The sequence below is a fragment of the Strix aluco genome, chromosome 3, assembly GCF_031877795.1.
Source record: "Strix aluco isolate bStrAlu1 chromosome 3, bStrAlu1.hap1, whole genome shotgun sequence".
Taxonomy (NCBI): Eukaryota; Metazoa; Chordata; class Aves; order Strigiformes; family Strigidae; genus Strix; species Strix aluco.
Genome location: NC_133933.1, coordinates 61,976,542 through 61,997,478, shown reverse-complemented (window position 1 = coordinate 61,997,478; position 20,937 = coordinate 61,976,542). Strand labels below are relative to the sequence as shown.

The 20,937-nt window shown below is 40.0% G+C and overlaps 1 protein-coding gene across 2 annotated transcripts in view; it reads left to right on the top strand.

Annotated features, from left to right (window-relative positions):
- IPCEF1 (interaction protein for cytohesin exchange factors 1) overlaps positions 1-20,937 on the top strand; it is a 63,513-nt gene that overhangs the window by 24,445 nt on the left and 18,131 nt on the right. For both annotated transcript variants that reach the window (XM_074818803.1, XM_074818804.1), the window contains 5 exons: positions 6,149-6,222; positions 7,870-7,941; positions 10,915-10,976; positions 14,762-14,850; positions 20,223-20,589. In XM_074818803.1, coding sequence (XP_074674904.1) covers positions 6,149-6,222; positions 7,870-7,941; positions 10,915-10,976; positions 14,762-14,850; positions 20,223-20,589 — 664 coding nt within the window. The remainder of the gene's footprint in view (positions 1-6,148; positions 6,223-7,869; positions 7,942-10,914; positions 10,977-14,761; positions 14,851-20,222; positions 20,590-20,937) is intronic.

Sequence of the window (20,937 nt, the reverse complement as noted above, 5' to 3'; positions counted from 1 at the left end):
CCCAGTGCTTACAATATCTCTTCGGGAAAGACATGGCCTGACAGATATAGTCATCAGTGGCATAAATACCCTGCAAACCCTTATTAACATTAGCTGTTCTAAATCACTGATTGCAGTTGTACTTCTGGCAAAGCAGTGTTAAGAAAGGTGAGCTAGATGGCTGATGTGCCTTTTAGACATGGGAAGTATCAGAAAGGAATTATTCTGAGGAGTAAGCAAAAATAACAGTGACATGTTCACTTGTTTGCTTGATATTTCTTTTTACTATCTGGCCTGGCTTTAATACTCCCTGCACTTCCACTGCCTTCAGTGGAGTTAATCCTTGGTCCCAACGGGGCATCCAAGATGACAATTTTAAGTTCACAGCTGTGTGAGGCTTCCCATGATGAGCCCTCTTATAGAGGCTGAAGCACAAGGTGGTGGTGGAGGAGCAGGGCTGAGGCCAAAGGAACTGGGGCATGCTTGATGGCTGCCTGTAGCTCTGTCTGACCAGTTTCGTTCTCGTGAGAAACAAGCGTGTTTTGTTCATGGCTGTGTGGAAACTGCAGTCAACCAGACACTGGCAACTGTAGCATAGCAACAGGGTGCTGGACCTAACCTTTCTTTCTAATGGAGATGGAGAAAATAGGGAGTGGGTGGAATTTGTACAGGAACGTGCATTGTCCCAGATTTGGGTAGGTAATCTCAGCTGACATCGTGTTCTCAGTGAAGTCTGTCTTCAGGCACCTCCAAAGCTCTGGATGTTTCTGTTGCTCTGATTTCATTTACTTTCAAGCCACTCTGGTTCTGGGTCTTTCACATGAGGCAGGTTGGGGGAGGCGATATAGGACCCTTCTGGTGACATTTGCAGACAGTAGTTCCTTCAATTTAACATAAAATATGATGTGAAAGCTACAGCTCAAAAGAGAAAAAAATAAAAAAATGCTGGGAAGGGTCAGCAAGGGCAGATCCAGACACCCCAAGTCAAGCTTCTCCTTCACTGAAAGCAAACCAGAGCACACAGTCAAATCCAAATTAGCTTTCAACTGGTTAGCTGAGGTACTGGGAGTGGTGAAATTAGGGCCCCAGTAGTCTCAGCAGGCTTGGGTAGGCTGCCCTCAAACCTTTTCCCATGTATGCTTGCTCTTTTTATAAAACATGGATATCACGAGACACGTAAACATTTGTTTGCAGCATGGACGCGACCCAGTCTGGGGGGGGGGGGGGGGGGGGGAAGCTGTTTGGACTAGGAAGAAACACAGAAGGGTTGGTTTTGCAAAGGAAACACAGAAAATGGATCTGAGCAGTCAGATCTGAGCATTCACCAAACTCCTTGGACAACTGCTCTTTGTTAACCTTTGGTTCCCTCTTTCAAGTACTGCTCTCTGTAGGGAGCTGCCTTGAAGATAACTGTTTAAAGAGGACAGTGTATGGTGCTGCCTGCTCCTTTAGCAGTTTTAGTTCTCATACTGAAACCCTGGAGGGAATCAGTACTCCTGTGTAGGAAAATCATCACGTGTAATCCCAGGCTCCTGGCTCCTTGCACTTGTTGCGACTGTGTTGGATAGTGTTGGCTGGAAAGTGACAGAGGACTAAACGCCTCTGTCTTGTGGGCCTTTAGGATAGCTCATCTGGTTTTCCAAGTAGAGTTGAAGCAAGATGTGTTAACGATGGTTGTCATGGGGATTCAGCTGAAAAGAAATATAAATATAAAATCAAAGGGTTGCAGGCTGTGATCTACTGTCACTATTTATCTTTGGGGTTTTTTTCCCCCATTGACTGCATTTAAATTGTTCCTCACTCCAACAGCTTTGCCAGAGCTGTGTAATTGCCGTCTTTTAAAATGGAAACCTTTCACCTTTGAGTTATAGTAGCTGCTTACATGAATGATAAAAAGTCACTGATGTCGGCTGATTGTGCTGAAGGCTTTGGGGACCTCTGGTCCGATATCTTACACAAATTATTCACAGTTCTGTAGGTTGCCTCGCTGGTATACTTGGCAGAGAGAAAAAAGACTAAAAATGCTTGAGGACCGAACTGCTCCTCCAGCATCCACAGGGTCTTCTGGGGGCAGTGCTGAAACACTGTGGTGAAGCCATGAGGAGTATCCTGAATTGCAGATTGGAGCTGTTCCACAATAACTAGATATTTTGACTTTACAGCACTATTTAAAAAAAAAAGTCCTTCTGCCCCACTAGGTTCATTTTAAATACTGAAAAAGATCTATTAAATGATTTACTAAATCTCCTAAAGACACAACATTTAGAGAATGTATTGAGGCAAAGTAAAAAGGACCTTAACCTCTTTCATTGTATTCATGCATTACGTTTCCTAAATATGTTTGAATTTTTTTTGAGTGAAAAGCATTTTCTGTGAAAAAGTGGTTACTTTTTGTCCCAAGCATTTGCAGAGACTGTTGTTACTTTTGAAAATTATTTTCCTACAATTTCGCATTGCAAAATGTGTAAAGTTATATGTTAGGCTAACCTGCATAAAAAGCACAAAAGATAACAGCTTATTCTTTTAAATGTCCTGATTAAATAGGAAACAGGTCAAGGTTCTTTTAATCAGAGTCTTTTAGGGCTATTTTACAGCATTGCAATAAAATCTGAAGGAAGTTTAAGTGAAATGTGTGAGTTAAATAATAGCATGATTGAAGTCACATTAAAGATAACATTTAAGAGAAAAGAAAACACTTAGGACTTCTATACACTTTTAATGTTTTAAAATGACATTTTTATTCCAAGAATGACTGAAAAGATTACTTCCACATGTGTTGTTCCTAGAGTTTATTTGGAATTCTATTTGCTGACTGTAATAACTCCATAAGGTTTTACTGTTATGATTTGGTTTCTTTTTTTTTTCCTTTTTTTCTGATAATTATGGAACTACATACCCATCAATCCATTATTTTCTGTTATACAGATGACACATCTGAGATGTGTACCAATAGTGCATTAAAATAATCACACCATTATCCTCCTTACTTTCACTCATACATAAAATGAAACATTAAACTTTTTTCTTATAAATGAACAAATGTGAAATCACTGACAGAATGAATATAGAACCTGAATGCATTGAACATAATTTTTACCAACTGGAACTTACCAAATACTGCATAAGAAATCTGGAAATTTCTCTGCTGTAAAACTAGTAAATGTAAATTACTTAAAGAACTATTGTCATTAGCAGTATAGAGAGTACTCCTCTAATTTAGATACTGATTGAATATGTCAGTGGTACAAGCCCAAGTTCCATCTCTGTATGGATGGGAGCACCCCAGGTGAGTGTTCCCACACTGGCTTACAGAGTCCTGATAATTCACTAGTACAATACAAAACCCAAATGCTCAAATATCTGTATACATTGACAGTAGAGACAGTGACTTATCTAAGGGCATTGTATGGACTTAATCTCCTCATGAGTGCTTGTGCAGCACCCTAAGCAATTTACAGGGTGCAGTCTAGACCAATGGCTACTGCACCAATAGATAAAACTGGTGGAGCTGTGATTGTAACATGTAAGCTCAACCTGCCCCAGACCCTAGTCACCCACTCACTTACCTGATGGCTTATCTAGCTCAAGGATTGGATTTATCGGTGTATGTGTGAGAAGGTACCTGGGTATATCCTTTCACACAGGGTCTTTTGGATCTCTTTTTTTAAAAATTGAGTTTCTTGATTCATACTGCGGAGAAACAACTGGCATTGTATATGTTTCTCATCCAGAAATGTGTGTAATGATGGCTTTGATACCTCATGAACTGCTTTTCTAAAGCTGGTTTCTGGCATTCTTAGACTGGTCTTGGCAATCAAACAGGAATTTCAGTGTTCTTGCTGCACTTCGTCTAATAAGTGACCACTCTTTCTGGTACAGAAATACAGGATAGTAAATTCTGTATCTTTAGTACAATGCAGCCCATGAATAGAGCTCCTCCTTTATTCGACCCTACTCATTTGTTCATCCCTATATATTTGGTGCACTATGGATTTGAGATGAAAATACTTGCATAAGGTCTAAATGAATGAAATATACATTTAAAATAAACCTTTAAAAAATCTTGTAACATCTTTTTCTTGTTATCTTATGCCAATAAGTTTAGTCTCACTAAATTTCAACCTGTGGAAGGGAAACAAAAGCTCCCCAAGCTAGACTTTAAACAAGTTTGACCGATACAAATATGATAAGTGAAAGTTAAAAACCCACAACACCAAATAGGCACTTTTTGGTACAAATTAAGCCACGTTGCAAAATAAATTTATTTTTCAGCCCAGATGCTGATGAACATTATTGTTTCTTCTGTACTGAAAGAAAATAACAAAAAATACCCCTTCCACTGCTGTGGGTTTTGGGGGTTTTTTGTTTGTTTCTTTTTGTCCTGGAGCAGGCAAAACCATTTACTGGTGAAGATGCAAAATATAAACCTCTACTATGAATAACTGCAGGAATGGTGGTTATGCCATGATTTATTGTTTCCCAAAGATCAGATATGCAGAGATACGGGGAAGCCACCCACTGAAATATCCATTCTGTATCCATATTTCTGTTCTCAGAGATTCATGCTTCCAGGGATTAAAGCATTAAAACTCAAAGGCTTGTCTCAATGAACATCTTTGTATAGTCTTTTCATATTCATGAATAATGTGACTTGAGATGCTGTCAGTCATCTTCATTTATCCTCTGTCTCTGTAATTGTTGTGTATATTTTACCTGCTTTAACTCTGTACTTTTTCAGAATTTTAATATGCCCAGGGATAAGAGCTGGGAGCAGCAAAAAAAGTGATCCAGGAATGAACACTTTCTGTATTTTGGAAAGTACAGTTTTTCCTGATGTTACATGCTACAGACTTTTGTCTACATTATTGCTCCTCTTAGGAGGAGTCCTAGTCTTATTGTGGCTGATTGGGTGAATGTAGATAGATGTAGTGATAGGTGTTTCAGCTGCAGCCATCAGAAAGAACAGGGATTTGAGGCTAACTGGTAAATTCAGTTTTGCTGGAGCCACTCTGTGACACAGAGTGCAGCTGACCCAAAACAGAGATGCCAATGGTCAGTAAACCTCTCCTGTCCAGAAAGGAGTGACTACATCTAAACAGTGCACTTTAAATGTCTGCCTGGCATTTGCTACCTCCTGAACCATGCCCCCAAATTTCTGGGGGGAGTGATAGCTGGGTGGCCGAAGCTATTGAGGGCTGGTTCACAGTGTTTAACAACAGAGCTCAGCTGTGTGGGACCATCCCCTTGCACCATTTCACCTCCTGGCATGGGAGCAGCTGGTCTCGCCTCTGCCTTGCTCACGTACATAGGTGACCCTGCAAAATGATCCATGTTACAATTACCCAGGGGACAGTCCTCCATCTCTACCTTGGATCATTTTGGGTCACTTTTCAATTCCCATCGCTATATTAATGTATTTTTCAAATATGCATATATCAAGCATGTTGCTGTTATGCATCTGTGTAACATGCATGCTGTATAATGGAATAAATGCTCCTTTGAGATTGTATGTAACATCCAGACAGATGTAACAGATGATATAACCCTTATTCATCCTCTCTTATGTTGTCTGTCTCTTTTGAGAGGCTTCTGTTTTTAGAGCTGAGAATCAGTAGTTTCATTTTTTGTGGTCTATGCATAATGTGTGGCTAGTCAATTTGTTCAGAGAAGTTGTATGATCACTGATGGCTGCAGAGGGACTGGTTCCTCCACCTTCCTGCTGTTTTTAGTCCTGGTTTGATCCAAATGTAAATTTTGCCCTTGACAGTTTCAGACTCCGGACTATACTTATGAAATCCTGAAATGCTTTGAGGTAAGAAGGAGGAAGAATGTTGTAGGAGTTAAGGAACCTTCCTCTTTCAGGTGCTTTGATATTTGGAAGTGTATAACAAATCCTATGCTCACACTCTGCCACTTGCACAGACAGGAGTGATGGCTTTCTAGCATCCAGGACTTGCACAAGTAGTAGCTGGTATAGGAATATTTCTTGTTTCCAAATATCATCCGAAACATTGGGTGTTAATCTGTCCCCATGGTGATGAGAATATATTTTCACACTATAAAAAGCTGTCAAAAACAAGCACTTGCATGTTAAACGTCTTTGAACATTGGAGTCTGGTAGTTTACCAACTGGTTGATGTGGTGATTTTTCTTTTTTTTTTTATTGTAGGCTGAAAAAGCAGAAGGATTTATCAGACTTCCAGACTTCAGTGTGGACCGAGCAATTGAATGCAAAAAAAAGCAGTAAGTTTATCTCTTGCCTCTAGTTTTGCGTGATTTTTACAATGTTGCAAGGAATTCAGTCTCAGTAGAGCCTGACAATGAAACTGTGGGGAGCTCTTCTGTGTTGTGTAAATAATGAGATATTAATTGAGCTATTGAAAGAAAACCATATTGCAAAAATATTTTTGAAATTTCTCTGCCAGATGTGCTCTGCTAAAGCTACAAATAAAAAAGTAAATCAGTATGCCAAATGATTTTTTTTCCCTTTGTTCACTGATTATAAGTTGTAGTCTATCTTAGCTACCTTCTCTTAGGTGGGGAGGTCAGTAATGGTGCAGGTAATGCTGCTTCACTCCGAGTCGGGACTATTCTTTAGGCCACTGTATTGCAACTGATCTTCGGCTGTACTTGAAGCCTCTGATTGTGCAGGGAATAAAAACTTTGTTTAGCCGGGTATACATTTCAAAATATTCTCTCCAAACTCTATATGCAGCACTGGCTTCCAACTGCTTCTGAGTACACTTCAAAGGTTTGGAGGGGTGTTGCTGCTGTTCAAAATTATAAAGCTCAGCATGGTTTTTATTCTGTCCCTTAAGAGAAAGCCTTCGTTCTTCTGTTGGGGTCTCACGCTGACATTGGCTGTAGGTGTTCTTGAGACTAACTGTGGGCTTGACTCCTCCAAACAAAGGGAACAGCTCTTTTGAATATGGGGAGTTCCATTTTGTTTTCTCAGAGGAAAGGTTGAGTCACATAGTACAGGACCACAAGAAAATGTTGCCCTTCTCAGCTGTTGGCTGCCAGTGACTGGGAGGAAAACACTTGCTCATCACTTATTTGGGATGGGGTAAGTTAGGAGAACTGAGAGAAGTGATGGGGGCTGCTGGGACCCAGTCAAACAGTGTGTGTGCTTCCATGGGACAGAGTCACCTAACGAGGAACAAAAGAGGGAAGCCACACAGTCTCGGGATCTGAGACTATGTTTTAGGAAAAAAAAGACTCTGGAAAGTGGTGGATATTCAACTAAAGCATAGTCTGGGGCTGAGACCAACAGATTAACTATTGGGGGTAGTCAGGGGCCTACCTCCATTTTGTTTGTTTCAAACCTGCCACCTAGTTGCCTCTTTGGTGCCTCCTAAAACTTGTCTTGGAAAAGAGTGAAGAGTCAGTCCCTATTCACCTACTGTGTGCTGCTTGTGATTTTATTGTATCATATCATACCTCCTTTCCCTCAACCATCATTTTTCCATGCTGTGGGTCTTAGCCTGATTAATCAGTCATGGAATCTGTTCCATACCTTGGGTCACCTGCGGTGCTTTCTCTGAACATTTTACAGGCTTACTATGCTTTTCTGAGCTGGGGGAAGCAAAGCTGCACACAGTATTCAAGATGTGGGCACACAACTGAATTATGTAATGACATAATGAAGGTCTTTGTTTTATTCTTCCTTCCTTCCTTTTTAGTTCCTGTAGTTTATACCCTCTGAATAATGTGTGGCCTAGCAAATGAGCTAAAAATAACAGGAGTTTTAAGGAAAGGCTGTATGGATGGATAAGCTGATCTGGATTAATATAGTGGAGGAAATAAATATTTTTAAATAGTTCATCCAGCTATTTTTTTCTTATGTAAACTTGTTTTCTTCATATTTCTTTTATTTTTCTTTTCTTAAAGTGCTATTAAGATCAGCCACCCACAGATCAAGACATTTTATTTCGCAGCAGAAAATGTTCTGGAAATGAACACGTAAGTAGAAGCGACTGGCCATGTTTCATCCTGTCTCACGCCTGAGAACACCATTTGAAAGTTCATTCTCTCACTGTCAAGTGGTTGTTGACAAAGTTATCTGGGGGATTACTGAATCTGTTTTGTTTTCTGGTGATTGTACAGAAGGAAAATACTGCTATTTGTTCACTAATGACAGTTGAAATCAGAATCACATTATTAGCCTGATTCTGATACTAATCTTCCTGACATTTGCGGGTATAAATCCCTTTCTGTTAGAGAGGTGCAAAGATTTGATAGCATGCTCATCACCTTGGGAGAAGTGAGGGAAGAAAAGAAAGAGAGGGAAAAGCTTAATATAGTTTAGTCCCAGAAGTGATCTAGGTCTAGAATATAATAATGTCTGCTTTCATAGTAGCATGTCATTTAACAAGGAGGGTTAAAGGGATAGAAGGGGCTGTTTCTTTAATGTAAGTAAGTGTTTACATCACCACCAAACTATGTTGCAGTTAAACGATCCTCACAACAGACCAGAAATTTTATGTGCACAAATGTCCGTAAGAACAACAATTCATTCATGTGGTTTTTAATTCAAGAATTAAAAATTGATATGAATACTGTCATTTTAGAAACCACTGAGCTATCAGAAACAGGTATTATTTTCTATTGATCTAGTTTTTGCTGATTGAGATACATGTCATATCTTCTTTGTCTTTTTTTTTACTTCAGATTGCAGTCTGTTTACAATGCTATTGCATTAAATGGCCAAATACTGGATACAAAGTACAATTTAATTGGGAAGAGAGCTTCTATGGTAGTCAGGTCAGGATTTTAATCATGGCTCTGCTGGTGATACTTGTGAGATTCTTCATAGGGCACTGACTGTTCTTTCCTTCTATAAACAGGAGACCTCATACATATTTACCACAACAGAAAAGGATAGAGGTTGAGAGAATGTGTGTGACCTTACAAAAGGGCTGCAGACACAGAAATGTACGATACTACAGTAGTGTATGTACATAGATACATATTCATAAATCTGTACTCTATAGATGCATACAAGTAAGCATAGATGGAAAGAACATTTTGCCCTTTGCAACTTGGAGCAGCACAGAGCATACTGATGGGGCGATAACCCTTCATTTTTGTATTGTTGCATTTCCTATTGGAGCTCCTGATGGGAGAGAGAAGTTCTTAAGGCAGATGGGCTGAGGATGACTGAGAATGAGGGACTGCTGGACAGGAATATTTCTGTTGAGAGAGAAGAGAGGGAAGGATGGAGGGAGAAAGGAAAGGAAAAATAGATCTAATGGAGGACATTAGTGAGTGCTAACAGCCAGTTTGGAGCCCAGCTGGAAATTCTCAGTGTCTTAATGACACTTTTGAAATGTTTAGTCTCATGTGAGCGAATGATTGAAATCTATGCAGGTGTCCCAGCTTTTATGCCCCCAGAATGGTTTTCTTCAAACTCCACTTCTCAAGTAAATTTCATCTTGGCTTAAATTTAGGTAGCCTAGCATTAAAGCAGCTTGTACTATACTGCACTAATACCAATTCCTCACTGTTGTAACTGATGATGTTTTCCTTGGCAAAGTATAAAATACATGTATTTAATGCATAACGTACACGCATACTCATGCGTATGTCAAAATAGACTAAAAGACATCTGTCCTCTTGGCTCCAGTCCCACAAATACATATGCGTGTAAGTGGTTCCACTGAACTCACTGGGGCATTCGCCTGTGTCGAGTTACTGGTGTGCATAAATGCTTGATGGATCATGACCTTTTGTAACTCTTCATGCATATATATATATCTATTAAATCAACGGTGGATTTATTAATACAGTAATCTGCTTCATTAATTTAGCATGTATTTGCTATTGTCATGCACACATGCAAAGTAAATGTGTGCTGGCTAGCTGTGTGCATTTACCTGACCAGTTGCACATGGTTACTAGAGATCTGTCTGACCTTGTGGTTAAATGAATTCCTAGGTATTTTAACAAACCTTTGCTTTTGTTAGTTTTTCTTTTTTTTTTTTAATCATTCTGTTATCATTAGCTGTTAGAAGAAAGTCAATAATTCACTCTTAGAGAAATGACATTTTGTCTTCTTGAATTATGTGGCTCTGTTCATACTGCAGTCTAAAAATCCAGTTACTTTGACACTGATCTTACTAGCAAATTTCCCACTGCTTCAGAAGAATCAAGATCAGAGACAATGTTGTTTCAGAGTTATGAATCTTAATTCTGGCCCTTCATATATTCCTTATTTCAGCCTTGAGTTTTAATCTGAAAGGCTTGAGCTTTTTAAGTGGCTAGTTTCTTAAAACCTGGATAGATCTGAATGGTCTACAGGCAAACAAAATATACAAAAAGTTTATCTAGGGATTGTTTCTAGCATTAGAAAAATGCAGCCACCTAGGAAGAGAAATGAAAAAAACCCAACTGCAAATAGCTTAAAGCAACACAGGAAGTGAGACTTACTAAAACCAAAAGTCATAGGGAGTTGAAGAAAGCAGTATATAATGGTCAGAAAGTCTGGTTTTAAATGGCTTAGATACTTAGACTGTGCTGCGATAGCTTTGGCCAGCACAGCTGACACTATCTTCCATGGCTCCTATGCCTTTTACTCCATCTCTGGTGAAAGATGGCACCTCAACAGCAAGGCTAAGCCACTGGCATTGTGTTATAGCACGCATACTTTTCCTTTAGCTTCCACGAATGCAACTCCTTGGTCATCAGTAGTGCTTTTTTCAGGATCAGGGAAAGAAGATGTCCCAGGCAACTAGTTCTGCTCACCACAGGGAATATTAGTATTCAGGTAACTGGTGCCTTTCTAGGAGATGATCTAAGAAATAGAAACTTTCACGTTTATTCTTCAGGTTAATGAAAATAGATGCGATGATGTAGAACACATCTGAAAGGGCCAAAACTCTGTCTGAACAACATGCAAGTATCCCTAATTCTATATTCCCTCTGTTTCAAACACAGGTGGCTAAGTAAGCTGGGGATGGCTGTAGACCCTCAGGCACCCAACGGGAAGAATGAGGAAGGTATGTTCCTAATGGTGCTTTCAGTGTGTAACTACATCATGTTCCTCACAGTTTTTGCTTGGCCAAATTTTTGTCAGCTCTTTTCTTTCTTTTAAATTGTCAACTGGGGTCTGTCTACCAGCTGAGCTCAGAGAAACCACACTGACACAGCACAGAGTAATCACAGGAAAAGAAACAATGGTGAGAAACAGTGCCACTGAGAGACAGTTGGTGATCTTGAGTGGTGTGTAACTACTTTCTGGCAGTTTGATGGCTTGCTAAGCCTACCAAGTGTGAAGAGAAACAACTATGCTACTCTGGGTTTTGAGCTGGTAAGGTATATTACAGGAGTTGTGCTGTGACCCAGGAACTGGCTAGTTTGGGAACATTTTGTGCAATGTAGACCTGTCCCTAGTGTCTCCTTAATTCCTGGGGGTTTCAACAACAGCAGGGGCAGTAGTGATGTACTGAAGCCTACAATTTCCTTCAGAGCTCAACCCAAGAGTTCATTGTGGAATGAGTAATTTTAAAAGTTCCCTAGCAATTTATTTATTTATTGTCTTAATTTGCATATTGACCTAATAGAATTTTATAACGGAGAATACCTGCACTCGAATCACAAATCTGGGCAGAGGACAAAGCAAGTCACCTGTCAGAGTGCTTGGAAAAGCTGCTGGTGAGGACACACGTGCTGGGAGCTTGTTTAGAATGAGAAGTGCTGTCAGTAGTATTATGTTAGCAAACCAGAGATGGACTCTGGCCTGAGGAACATATATCATCTTCTGGGTTTTTGACCCTTCATTTTAGAGTATTGGTATCCAGTACCTTTTTTAGAACTGCTCAGGTTGAGAAGGAGCTGTCATTATGAATAAGAAACTGATATTTGTGGTAGTATGAACACTTACATGATGCAGCCTATTTTGTCTAAGCACTGAAAGGCTCCTCTCTACATCCCTTCTGCTGTTTCCCAGAATAAGGTTGTGGTTTATATCCAGGCTTTGGACATGTAATTCTATTATTGATTAGTCTGATCTGGCTCTGTTTATACTCTGACTTCATTTATACCCTGCCACTAAAAGCAGCTTTGGGGCTGGTAAACATAGATACCACTGATTTCTGGAGATTCAGCAGGTCCCATCAATTTGTTTTCAGTTCATGGTTCCTCTTTACTTCTTGTAAGGAAACTTGTTAATTTCCATACCCCCAAATTCCTCCAAAATGCCTGTGTCCTCTTTGAACCCAATTTTGTATCAAAATCTGGGAACTGTCAGTGCTAGGTCAACGGTTGGACTAGATGATCTTCAAGGTCCTTTCCAACCTAGATGATTCTGTGATTCTGTGAAAACAGTCTGAGATAATTCAGATAAAGTGCTATATGGAGTATTAGGCTGTGTAGCAAGAACTGCATGGTAATTGTACTTGGGGAGGAAGTGTCCAAACATGTTGTACACAAAGGAGGACTTTGATGGAAGATGAGGATGGCCAAAATTCTACACATGAAAGCAAATTATTTTTTTAAAGCCTCAGAAAAAGTAGTATTTGTTGTGTTGGCCAAGTCAAGAATTATAGAACAACTCAAAATGAGTCAGCCCACCAATCTTAATTAAAAAAAAAAAAAAAAAGGTACAAAATAATCCACTCAATAACCTCTGCAGCAGGTTTTCTAATTACCCTGCAGTAAACATAACATAGCCAAGATTTCTTCAGCTGTTGAAGTTGGTGGCCCATTTTCCGCTTCAGAAAAAGGCACTCTGATTTAGGTGTCAAACACCTCCTTGTCTTTCCACACATGTTTTGTCACAGGTGCTTCAGCAGCTGCCCTGAGTGTGGGTTCAGCACCCCACCAACGCACCTGGGTGGATGAGCCCTTGCAGAAGCATTGCTACATTTCAGAAAAATGCTGTCATTACCCACAGTCACTTATGTTCCTGCTGACCTGGTTCTCCCCTCTGTATCACACACCATAACTCTTCAGGAGGGTCTTGGCTCTTGTTATGACAGTTCTTGTGTATTCATGTACTTTCTATGCATTTTAACACCCCCTCCAACCCCATTTGCCTATTTAGAGTATCAGAAACAGCTGTTGATTCTTTTTTGGTTCTTCTGTGTACCTAAAAGGGGAGCTGTAGAAACAATAAACTTTTTACTAAGAGTTATTCAAGAAGGCATTAATAGAGCCTTAGAATTTGATATAAGCCTTATTGCAGCCAGTCGCAGTCTTTTACGCTAAGATGTACCAGCACATATTTCCAGTAAACAGAATAGCAGCTATGCTATTAAAAATCCTATAATTCTGCAGAGTATGGGGAGAAAAAGTAATGAATCTCTTTAAGTTTTACTTTGTTAACATCTTAGGAACCTCTCTCTTGTGTATAAATTTTTTTTCTCTTAAAATTTTTTTCCCCTCACTGTGGTTACTAAAATCCCCCAAATGACATGCACAAGAAGAAAGTGTGTGGGTATTAATTTAATTAAAAGATGAGATAATCACAGGTGATTTCCCAGAGACAGTGCTAACATACTGCTTTCTAGTGGTGTGAACCCATGAAGTCCAGCTCTTGCAAAGTATGCCCAGAACATAAACAACTCTTCCCTAGTTGGGAAGAGAGCGGGATGGTTGTTTCCACTGGAGAGACCCAGCTGCTCTTGGACAGCACAAGCTGCTGCGTGCAGCCGGTTGAGGGAGAGGCAGTGCAGAGTGCCAGCTCCTGTGGAGGCCACAGGGACAGCCTCTGCTCTTGTGACACTTGACACTTACTCATGTCGTTCTCATTAAGCTCTGATTATGTCTTTGCAACCTCTCATGTCCTCAGCTCAGTCAGGTGGGGTGAGCACTGTTGTACTTGACACGTGGCACAGGGCAGGATGCACGTGCTTGCTCCTATAAGGGTTGGATGTGAAAGGCTGATGCGTGCTGGGAGATTTAGCAGAGGGAAGTGATCTTGCCCCGGTGGTTACAGCCAGGCCCTGGGAATAGGAACCAGCAACTTACTGCCTCCCTTTTTCTCTGTCTCATTTTATCAATGACTATCACTTCATTTAATCCACTTTTAAAAAACACCTGAGAAAATGCTTTCACTTGCTACACAGGTATTTGAAAGAAATAAGAAGGTGACTGCCTCTCTGACACATGTCAAGAGATACTGAGGCTCTATCAGCTTGTTTTTTATTTAAAAAAAAAAAAAAAAAAAAAGAGTGGGCTGTATAGTCCTAGAGTACTGTGTTTACTTTTAGTACTAGCTCGGGACATGTACTGTCATTCTTCATGGCATGTCTATGTGAGATACCATGTGGTGACAGAAGGCTCTCATGAGGCTGCTCTGTGGTTTCTAAAGCACCATGAGAGCAACCTGTGTTCTCCAAAATTGCAACCAAAACACTAATGCCTGTTGCTAGCTCCACGAAAACGTATTGGTTACAGAGATTAAGGGACAGCATCTATTACTTGCAACAGGTCTCCCTAATTTAATACTGGAAATGATGCAGCCTTTCTTTTGAAGGCTGCAAAGGGAGGAAAAAACCCCACCCCAAACCTATTTGTGAAGTCATCTAGAGCAGTGCCACCTAGTGTTTCCTGTCGTAGCAAATTGACAATTTTTTTTACTTAAAGAAAAAATGTTGCCATGAAATAGTGCAACATTACCACAAGTGGGTTAATTTTCACTGTAGGAGATACTGACCTCTTACAGCATGGTCCTCAGTCCAGAACATCCTACTCGGTGATCTTTTGTTACCACAGCACTGCAAGGAATAAATGAGTGTCCATCTAACACTTTGTTTTTTTTCATTTTTCATGTCTGCCTCAGAATGCTACAGTGAAAGTGAACACGACGATCCAGAAATAACAGACACACCACCTCCCCCCTACACAGTCCAGCCACCACCTCCTCCTTCGGTAAGTGTTACAGTAATTAGCTTGTTTCTTGTTGCTAGCCAGTTGGAACAAAACTTTCTTGAGGTGGTGGACCTTTGAGGAATAACCTAAAACAGTGGCTGGAAATGTTCACACTGTATTCCTGTGAAATGAGGATGCACTGATGGTCCCTGCCCTGTGGCAGAGCATGCAGTGATTGCAGCCTGCACCGCTGGGAACCTCACACTGCAAAAGAACAGCTCTTTCAAATGGAGGCATATTTATCTTGCTGGAGAAAGGAAGGTGTCACTCTACCTTATACACATGCTGTGTCTTTTCTTTACAAGGTTTTTAACACACTGCCGTAACCTAATTTTTCATACTACTCTTTTTCTTTAATCAGACCCAAATCTTCTTTCTTTTTGTGATCCTGGTAGCATCATCCAACAGATTTGTATTTGAGTGAGTTGTTCTTAAGACTGCTGAATTTGAAGCTGCTTTTGTGGCTGTGAAGAGAAGTGAGGGGAAAGAGGCCTCTTCTTACGGTGATAAAATGGGTTCTTTACTTCTGAAAAATAGACTATAAAAAAAAGAGGCATCCTCCCAAAATCTATGCCATTTTTCTCTCTTGCTGTAGAGTATTTGCCCAGAATATTTCTTCTTGCATCGCTTCATTTCATAAATTATAATAAGCACTATGCACCCCCACGTGTCTAATCAAATTGACTTGCCTAATTATTAGCCACTTATCACCCTATTAATCTTGTTTCTATATTGTTGCTTTTCCCAGTGATCTCATCTCCCCTAACATGTGCTTTAAGATACGAGGTTTACTTAATTCTGTGTTTAGAAATGAGTAATCTGGTTTGGGGTGGTAATGCAGGTGAAATCAGGAATCCTCAGTTCAAGCCTTTCCCTTCCCCAGCTGAAAGTTGACACTGAGGGGTACACAGTAACATGCTTAGTACTAAATCTCATGGAAGGGAAGTGTCTGCTGCTTCACTGGTGTGGTACAAGTTCCTGTATGGCGTGCTGAAATGACATCCAGTAGCTGGGCCTGGTACAGAGACAGTGAAGCAGGAACAAATTTGAAATATACAGATGAGCTGTAGAAGCTTGTGCAGTCACAGGCAATAATAAAAGGAGATGTCATGCCCAGGGTTGCCTGTCTGGCTATCTTTAATTAACTCGCATAAAGCTGGGAGCGTATGTCACACTGTCACCCACTTGCCCCCTTCTGTTTCAGTCAGATAAGTTAGTCTTCACTTCCTCTTCTGAAACAGTTGTGTAACGTTAGTCACAGCAAACCAGTCTGCCTGGCACTCAGGAGGTGCGTGGTGTTCGCTGCTGTGTAAAACGTGATTCTTTATTGCCTGTATTAACTGCAAGTTAAATGTGGCTGAGTGGCTATAAATATCAGAGAAAATAAGAACCTTGGCAATACGTCTCCAAGAGTTATTCTGGGCTGAGGGCCGATAATGAAGCGTCTTGAATTTTATACCTCAGTGGCTTGCCTTTAAGAAGCTGTAGATGTCTTTTCCATCTGCTCACCTCTGAGTGAATGCCTGCATTTTTCCAGATGATGAGGTATAAACAGGTGCTGGATTTTAGTTTTCTGTTTTTCTGGCTTCCTGCTGCTTGTCAAATTGTTGCTGCAGAGGCGATGTCCAGTTGTCTCCTTCCCATATGATCTTCTTGAGTGCTGGCCTCCACTTGTGAGCAGGGGACACGTGGGAGGTAGGCAATGCTGCAGGTGCCAAGAGGTCCTGCTTCCTTGGCCTTTCCCCTAAAGGTTATCTTCTCTTCAGCCTTTAACTCTCTGATTTCCCTTCTCCTCATCCCCAGCTTAAAGGCCTTTCTCCCATGGATAAAGTTTAGTATCTCCTGAGCAAAGTTGTCATCTTTTCACCCCAGAAGTGGCCACTGGAATAAGTTCCAGCTGCCATGGGCTGCCCTATGCTCAGCTTGCTTACGTGATGGGTAGGAACAGTTAGGTACCAATGCAGTTGTGTTTAACTGCAAGTCAGGGTCATCTTTTAAATACCCAATTTAATGCCCCTTTCTCTTCTGGACAAGTACTGGAGCAAGAAAACCACTGGAAGGATTGGGAAAGCACAGTTTCTAGTGGAAAGTCAATTCTAGGAGTGGAGCTCTTGATTGTCTCAGGGAAGGGTGATTAAACATTGCTTACTGCCTGTTTATTTGCTGCGGAGTTTTTGAACCAAGCTGTGAGGTCCCAAACATGTGATGGATTTAGGTTGATACTCTGTGGGTACACCACTTTTGGAAGGCCTGCTTGAATCTTCTCAGATTACTACTGGGAGAGATACTCATCCTGGAAACCCAGCCCAGCATCAGGAATGCCACAGACATTGACTGGGGTTCATTTCTTTTTATTATTTTTATATTTTTTAGAAGTTGCACTTCTTCCTCCTGCGTGCTAAAGGGATTTTGCAAAATACGAATTAGGAGCTATGGACATTCTGGAAAATCAAACCGATGCTGTCTTAAGAAGAAAGTCCTCCAAACCTCTTGAGACCAACTCCAGACTGAAAACTATTAGTCTGGAAACTAATAACCACCCAGGTGCAGGCTCTGTTACATGTTAGAGTAGCAAACATTTTACTGTACTTCTAGCACAAAGTTTTCATTTGCTGTTCTGTTCTCTGTTGACCCAAACCATTTTGAAACTTGAAAAAAGTAGTAGTCATGAGCTTTCTATGTTTTTCCATGCTTTTGGGTACTGTGGAAGAAAACAGCAAGTGAGGAACAAGTAAATTTTAACATCTGTAGGACAAAAGTTAAAATGACTGTCTACATTAATTTCTTCACATGTGAATGGATTTACAGTTCAAAAACCATCAGCTATGTTGAGACAATAAATCACAGCAGTCTCAAAAGAGTAGCTGAAGTGTTTTGTGGTGATAATTTTTCTCTAAAAAATGCCTAGAGACTCATTGATCTGCAGTGGAATCCTTATGATGGCTCAAGCATCTGCTTTAGAAATGTCCCTAAAATGGAGATTTATTATTATGTGGATCATTGCAAAACTTCCAAAGGAACCACTCGAGTAAGTTAGGTAAACATTTGTCATGCCAAAGAAAAAAATCCCACAACACATATGTAGAGAAAAAGAAACACATTCTGGCAGTCATCTTGATTCTCACCCACATTTTTTTTATTTAACACACAATGAAAATGAAAACAAAAATATATTCCACTCAGTGAGGCACAGTTTTCATTTCAATGGCACTTTCTTTTGCATGGACAAATGCCAAAAAAATAGAGGTGAGATCTAACATCTTCCTTTTCTATCTTTGAACAATTGAAATTAGACCATCCACACTATGGGAGGAAGAGCTTTTACTGTTTGGTTGTTCTGTTTGACTGTACAAATGCTTCAACAATTTGTCTTTTCATTAGGAGCTCTTAGATTAAATGCTTCAGGTCACCTGTGATCCCAAGGGCGTTTTTATCACTCATACATGTAGTTTATGACAGCATCACCTTGTCCTTTGCTTTAGGATGCTTTTGTGAAAGTTTCCTTTTTAAAAACAAAAATGCACTTGAAACACAATTTTGTATTTCTTGTAATAGGAATATAAATTAAGTCTGGTCTCACAGTGTTTGGGACAGTCTTGGAGGAATGACAATACAAAGAAGTGATACAAAGAAGTGGTGACTCACAATCTGATATTGGTCGTCCTCATCTTCTGAATTGGTTAGTAGCTACATGATACAGCTAGATTAGAAGCACAGGAAGGCAAATCTACTTTGCTTTTTTTAACATGAAAAGGAAATAGTAACACTGAATTGCAGAAGTTTATATATCATAATCCAAAAAAATTTTCATCCTTGGTTTGGTTTATATGAATACATTTTATTTCTAGTTTACCAGGTTAGAAATAAGTATTACAAGCTAGTCCCTTTATTGTGTTTGCAGCTTGCCCAGGTTTCCCTAGCAACACCTTCTCAGTAATTTTCAATACTCCCAGTCTAGTTATCATCTGTTTTAATCCTTACACAGATTTATTCTACATATGTATTGAGAACATAAACTTGCCAGAACTCTGGCCCATCAAGTCAGAATTCTGGCCAATGCCAGAATCAGATGATTTGCAGAAGGAGTAAATTTCGGCAGTAGCAGATACAAGAAATCTGGCTTTCATATCATGACAATCTCATCACGATTTCTGATAGTTTCTGCTAAGAGCTTCACCATAAGTCTTTGTCTCCCCTTGTCTTCCATTACTTTATTACTGTCAATTAATCCTCTTCTGGGTATTTGTATGTATATTTGTGTGTTTGTGTATGTATTACTTGTGTATTTGACTTTCTTGGCTCATCTTTTCAGTGATGTTTGGTGGCTAAGAAGTAGACTAGTGTTAGTTCTTCTTGTGTGAGTTGCTTTTGGTGACCAGATAATAGTACAACTCAATCAGTGTAAATGCCTACTGTAGACAAAGACCTGGGCATCTATTTGTTTGTCTGGGAAGATAAATACTTTTCAAAACTTTGTTCTTTCTCTCAACTTTTCTTTACATGAAATTGTGCATCTATCATACCCTCTCTCATTCAACTCCTAGCTCCTAACGATGACTGTAAGATGTTTCCAAGACCTCTCTGGTTGTATGCACTCTTGTTGAGTCAGGGTGACAAGTACAGTATGGAGGACCTTAAGATGTCTTAATGATTTCTGATGTGTTTCTAAGTGAAGTTTGGACCCTTTTCCAGATTTATGTGCTGAAGGATGAATCTTAGCAGGTGAATGAGCAGCACAAATCTTGTACCCTTCCCCTTTTCCTGCCCTCTGTCCCATGAGTTTTTCTTTCTATCGTTAACTTGCCATCATATTACCTGTCAGCCTTCCTGTCTTGGTGAATAATTAGTCCCTTGAATGGACCAGGTAAAATGGTTCTGTGTGATGAGAAGGTCAAGACACATCAGTGCTTGGGCCCATTTCTGTCTATCCATGGTTATGGCATTGAATGCTTCAAGGCAACTTCATGTTCAATGGCTACTTCAGTTTTTCTTCTGCACTCTTGATAAGACCAAGAAAGTGAAGACAAACTAAAGAGTGAATGTGAGTGTGAGACCTAGCATGGAAGTCTACATTCAATGCAATATTTTTCCTTGGCCTATTGTTTTTAGGCATTGCCCAGTTTTTATCTGTTTTACCTCTGGCTTCCTTGTGGCTTAGTTTCTGAAGTTACTGCTCTGTAGGAGATTGGCTACCATACCTCAGGCTTGTTTGGATGGATAATTAATCAGATTACATCAATTTTCAGTCAGTTAGCATTTCAACTGCATATCTATAACATGCAGAACCTAGGAACAGGAATAATGTGGAAATAATTGAAATAATTTTTCTTCTACCCCCCCCCCTTTTTTTTTTTTCTTTTTCTGGAATGCAGGATCAGCAGAAGTCTTCTTTCACCTCGACTCTGTCAAGTGAAGCATCTTGTTCTCTCTCCTCTCCTGAAAGCACATTCAGTTCCCAAGAGTCATCATCTTCCTTAATGTCCAAAGTGGTTTATTCCGAGAGGCAGTCCTGCCGTGACCTAGTTAACAGCTCTGCCACAGAAGAGGGTGATCAACCTTTAACTTTCTGCGTACAGATTCACTCTGATGAACCGCCAGAAGTAGACTGTGGAGAAGCAGCAGAAAGCCAGGAGGTCCAGCTTTCCAGACCCAGTGGTGTATCCCAAAACTCTTTTTTAAGTCCGGATACGCATTGTCTAGCTGTGCCAGATGCAACAGGACAGAGATCACTAACCAGAGGTGAGCTAATGAGAGAGGAGATTTTTGTCTGCAGAGCCATACAATGTAGGAGTTCAGGGGTTTTCCCCAGTTTCCTTTCACCTTCCTTCCTTTATGCTCTTCACTGAAGTTTTCCAGTGGCACATAATTTATAACAAACATTTTGTTTATTGCACATTAAATATATAACCTAGTATCTAATTGGTAAGTACCTTTACAGCTTTTCTTAGTTTTTACCTATATGTTTAAGAATATAGCCTTTGTATAAAATCCTAACATAGGCATATTTTTATTAGCTTGCTTTATGTCAGTACAGCTGTCTTTTACTAGTTAGGAATGAATCAAAATTTTAAGAAAGTGTGTCACAGA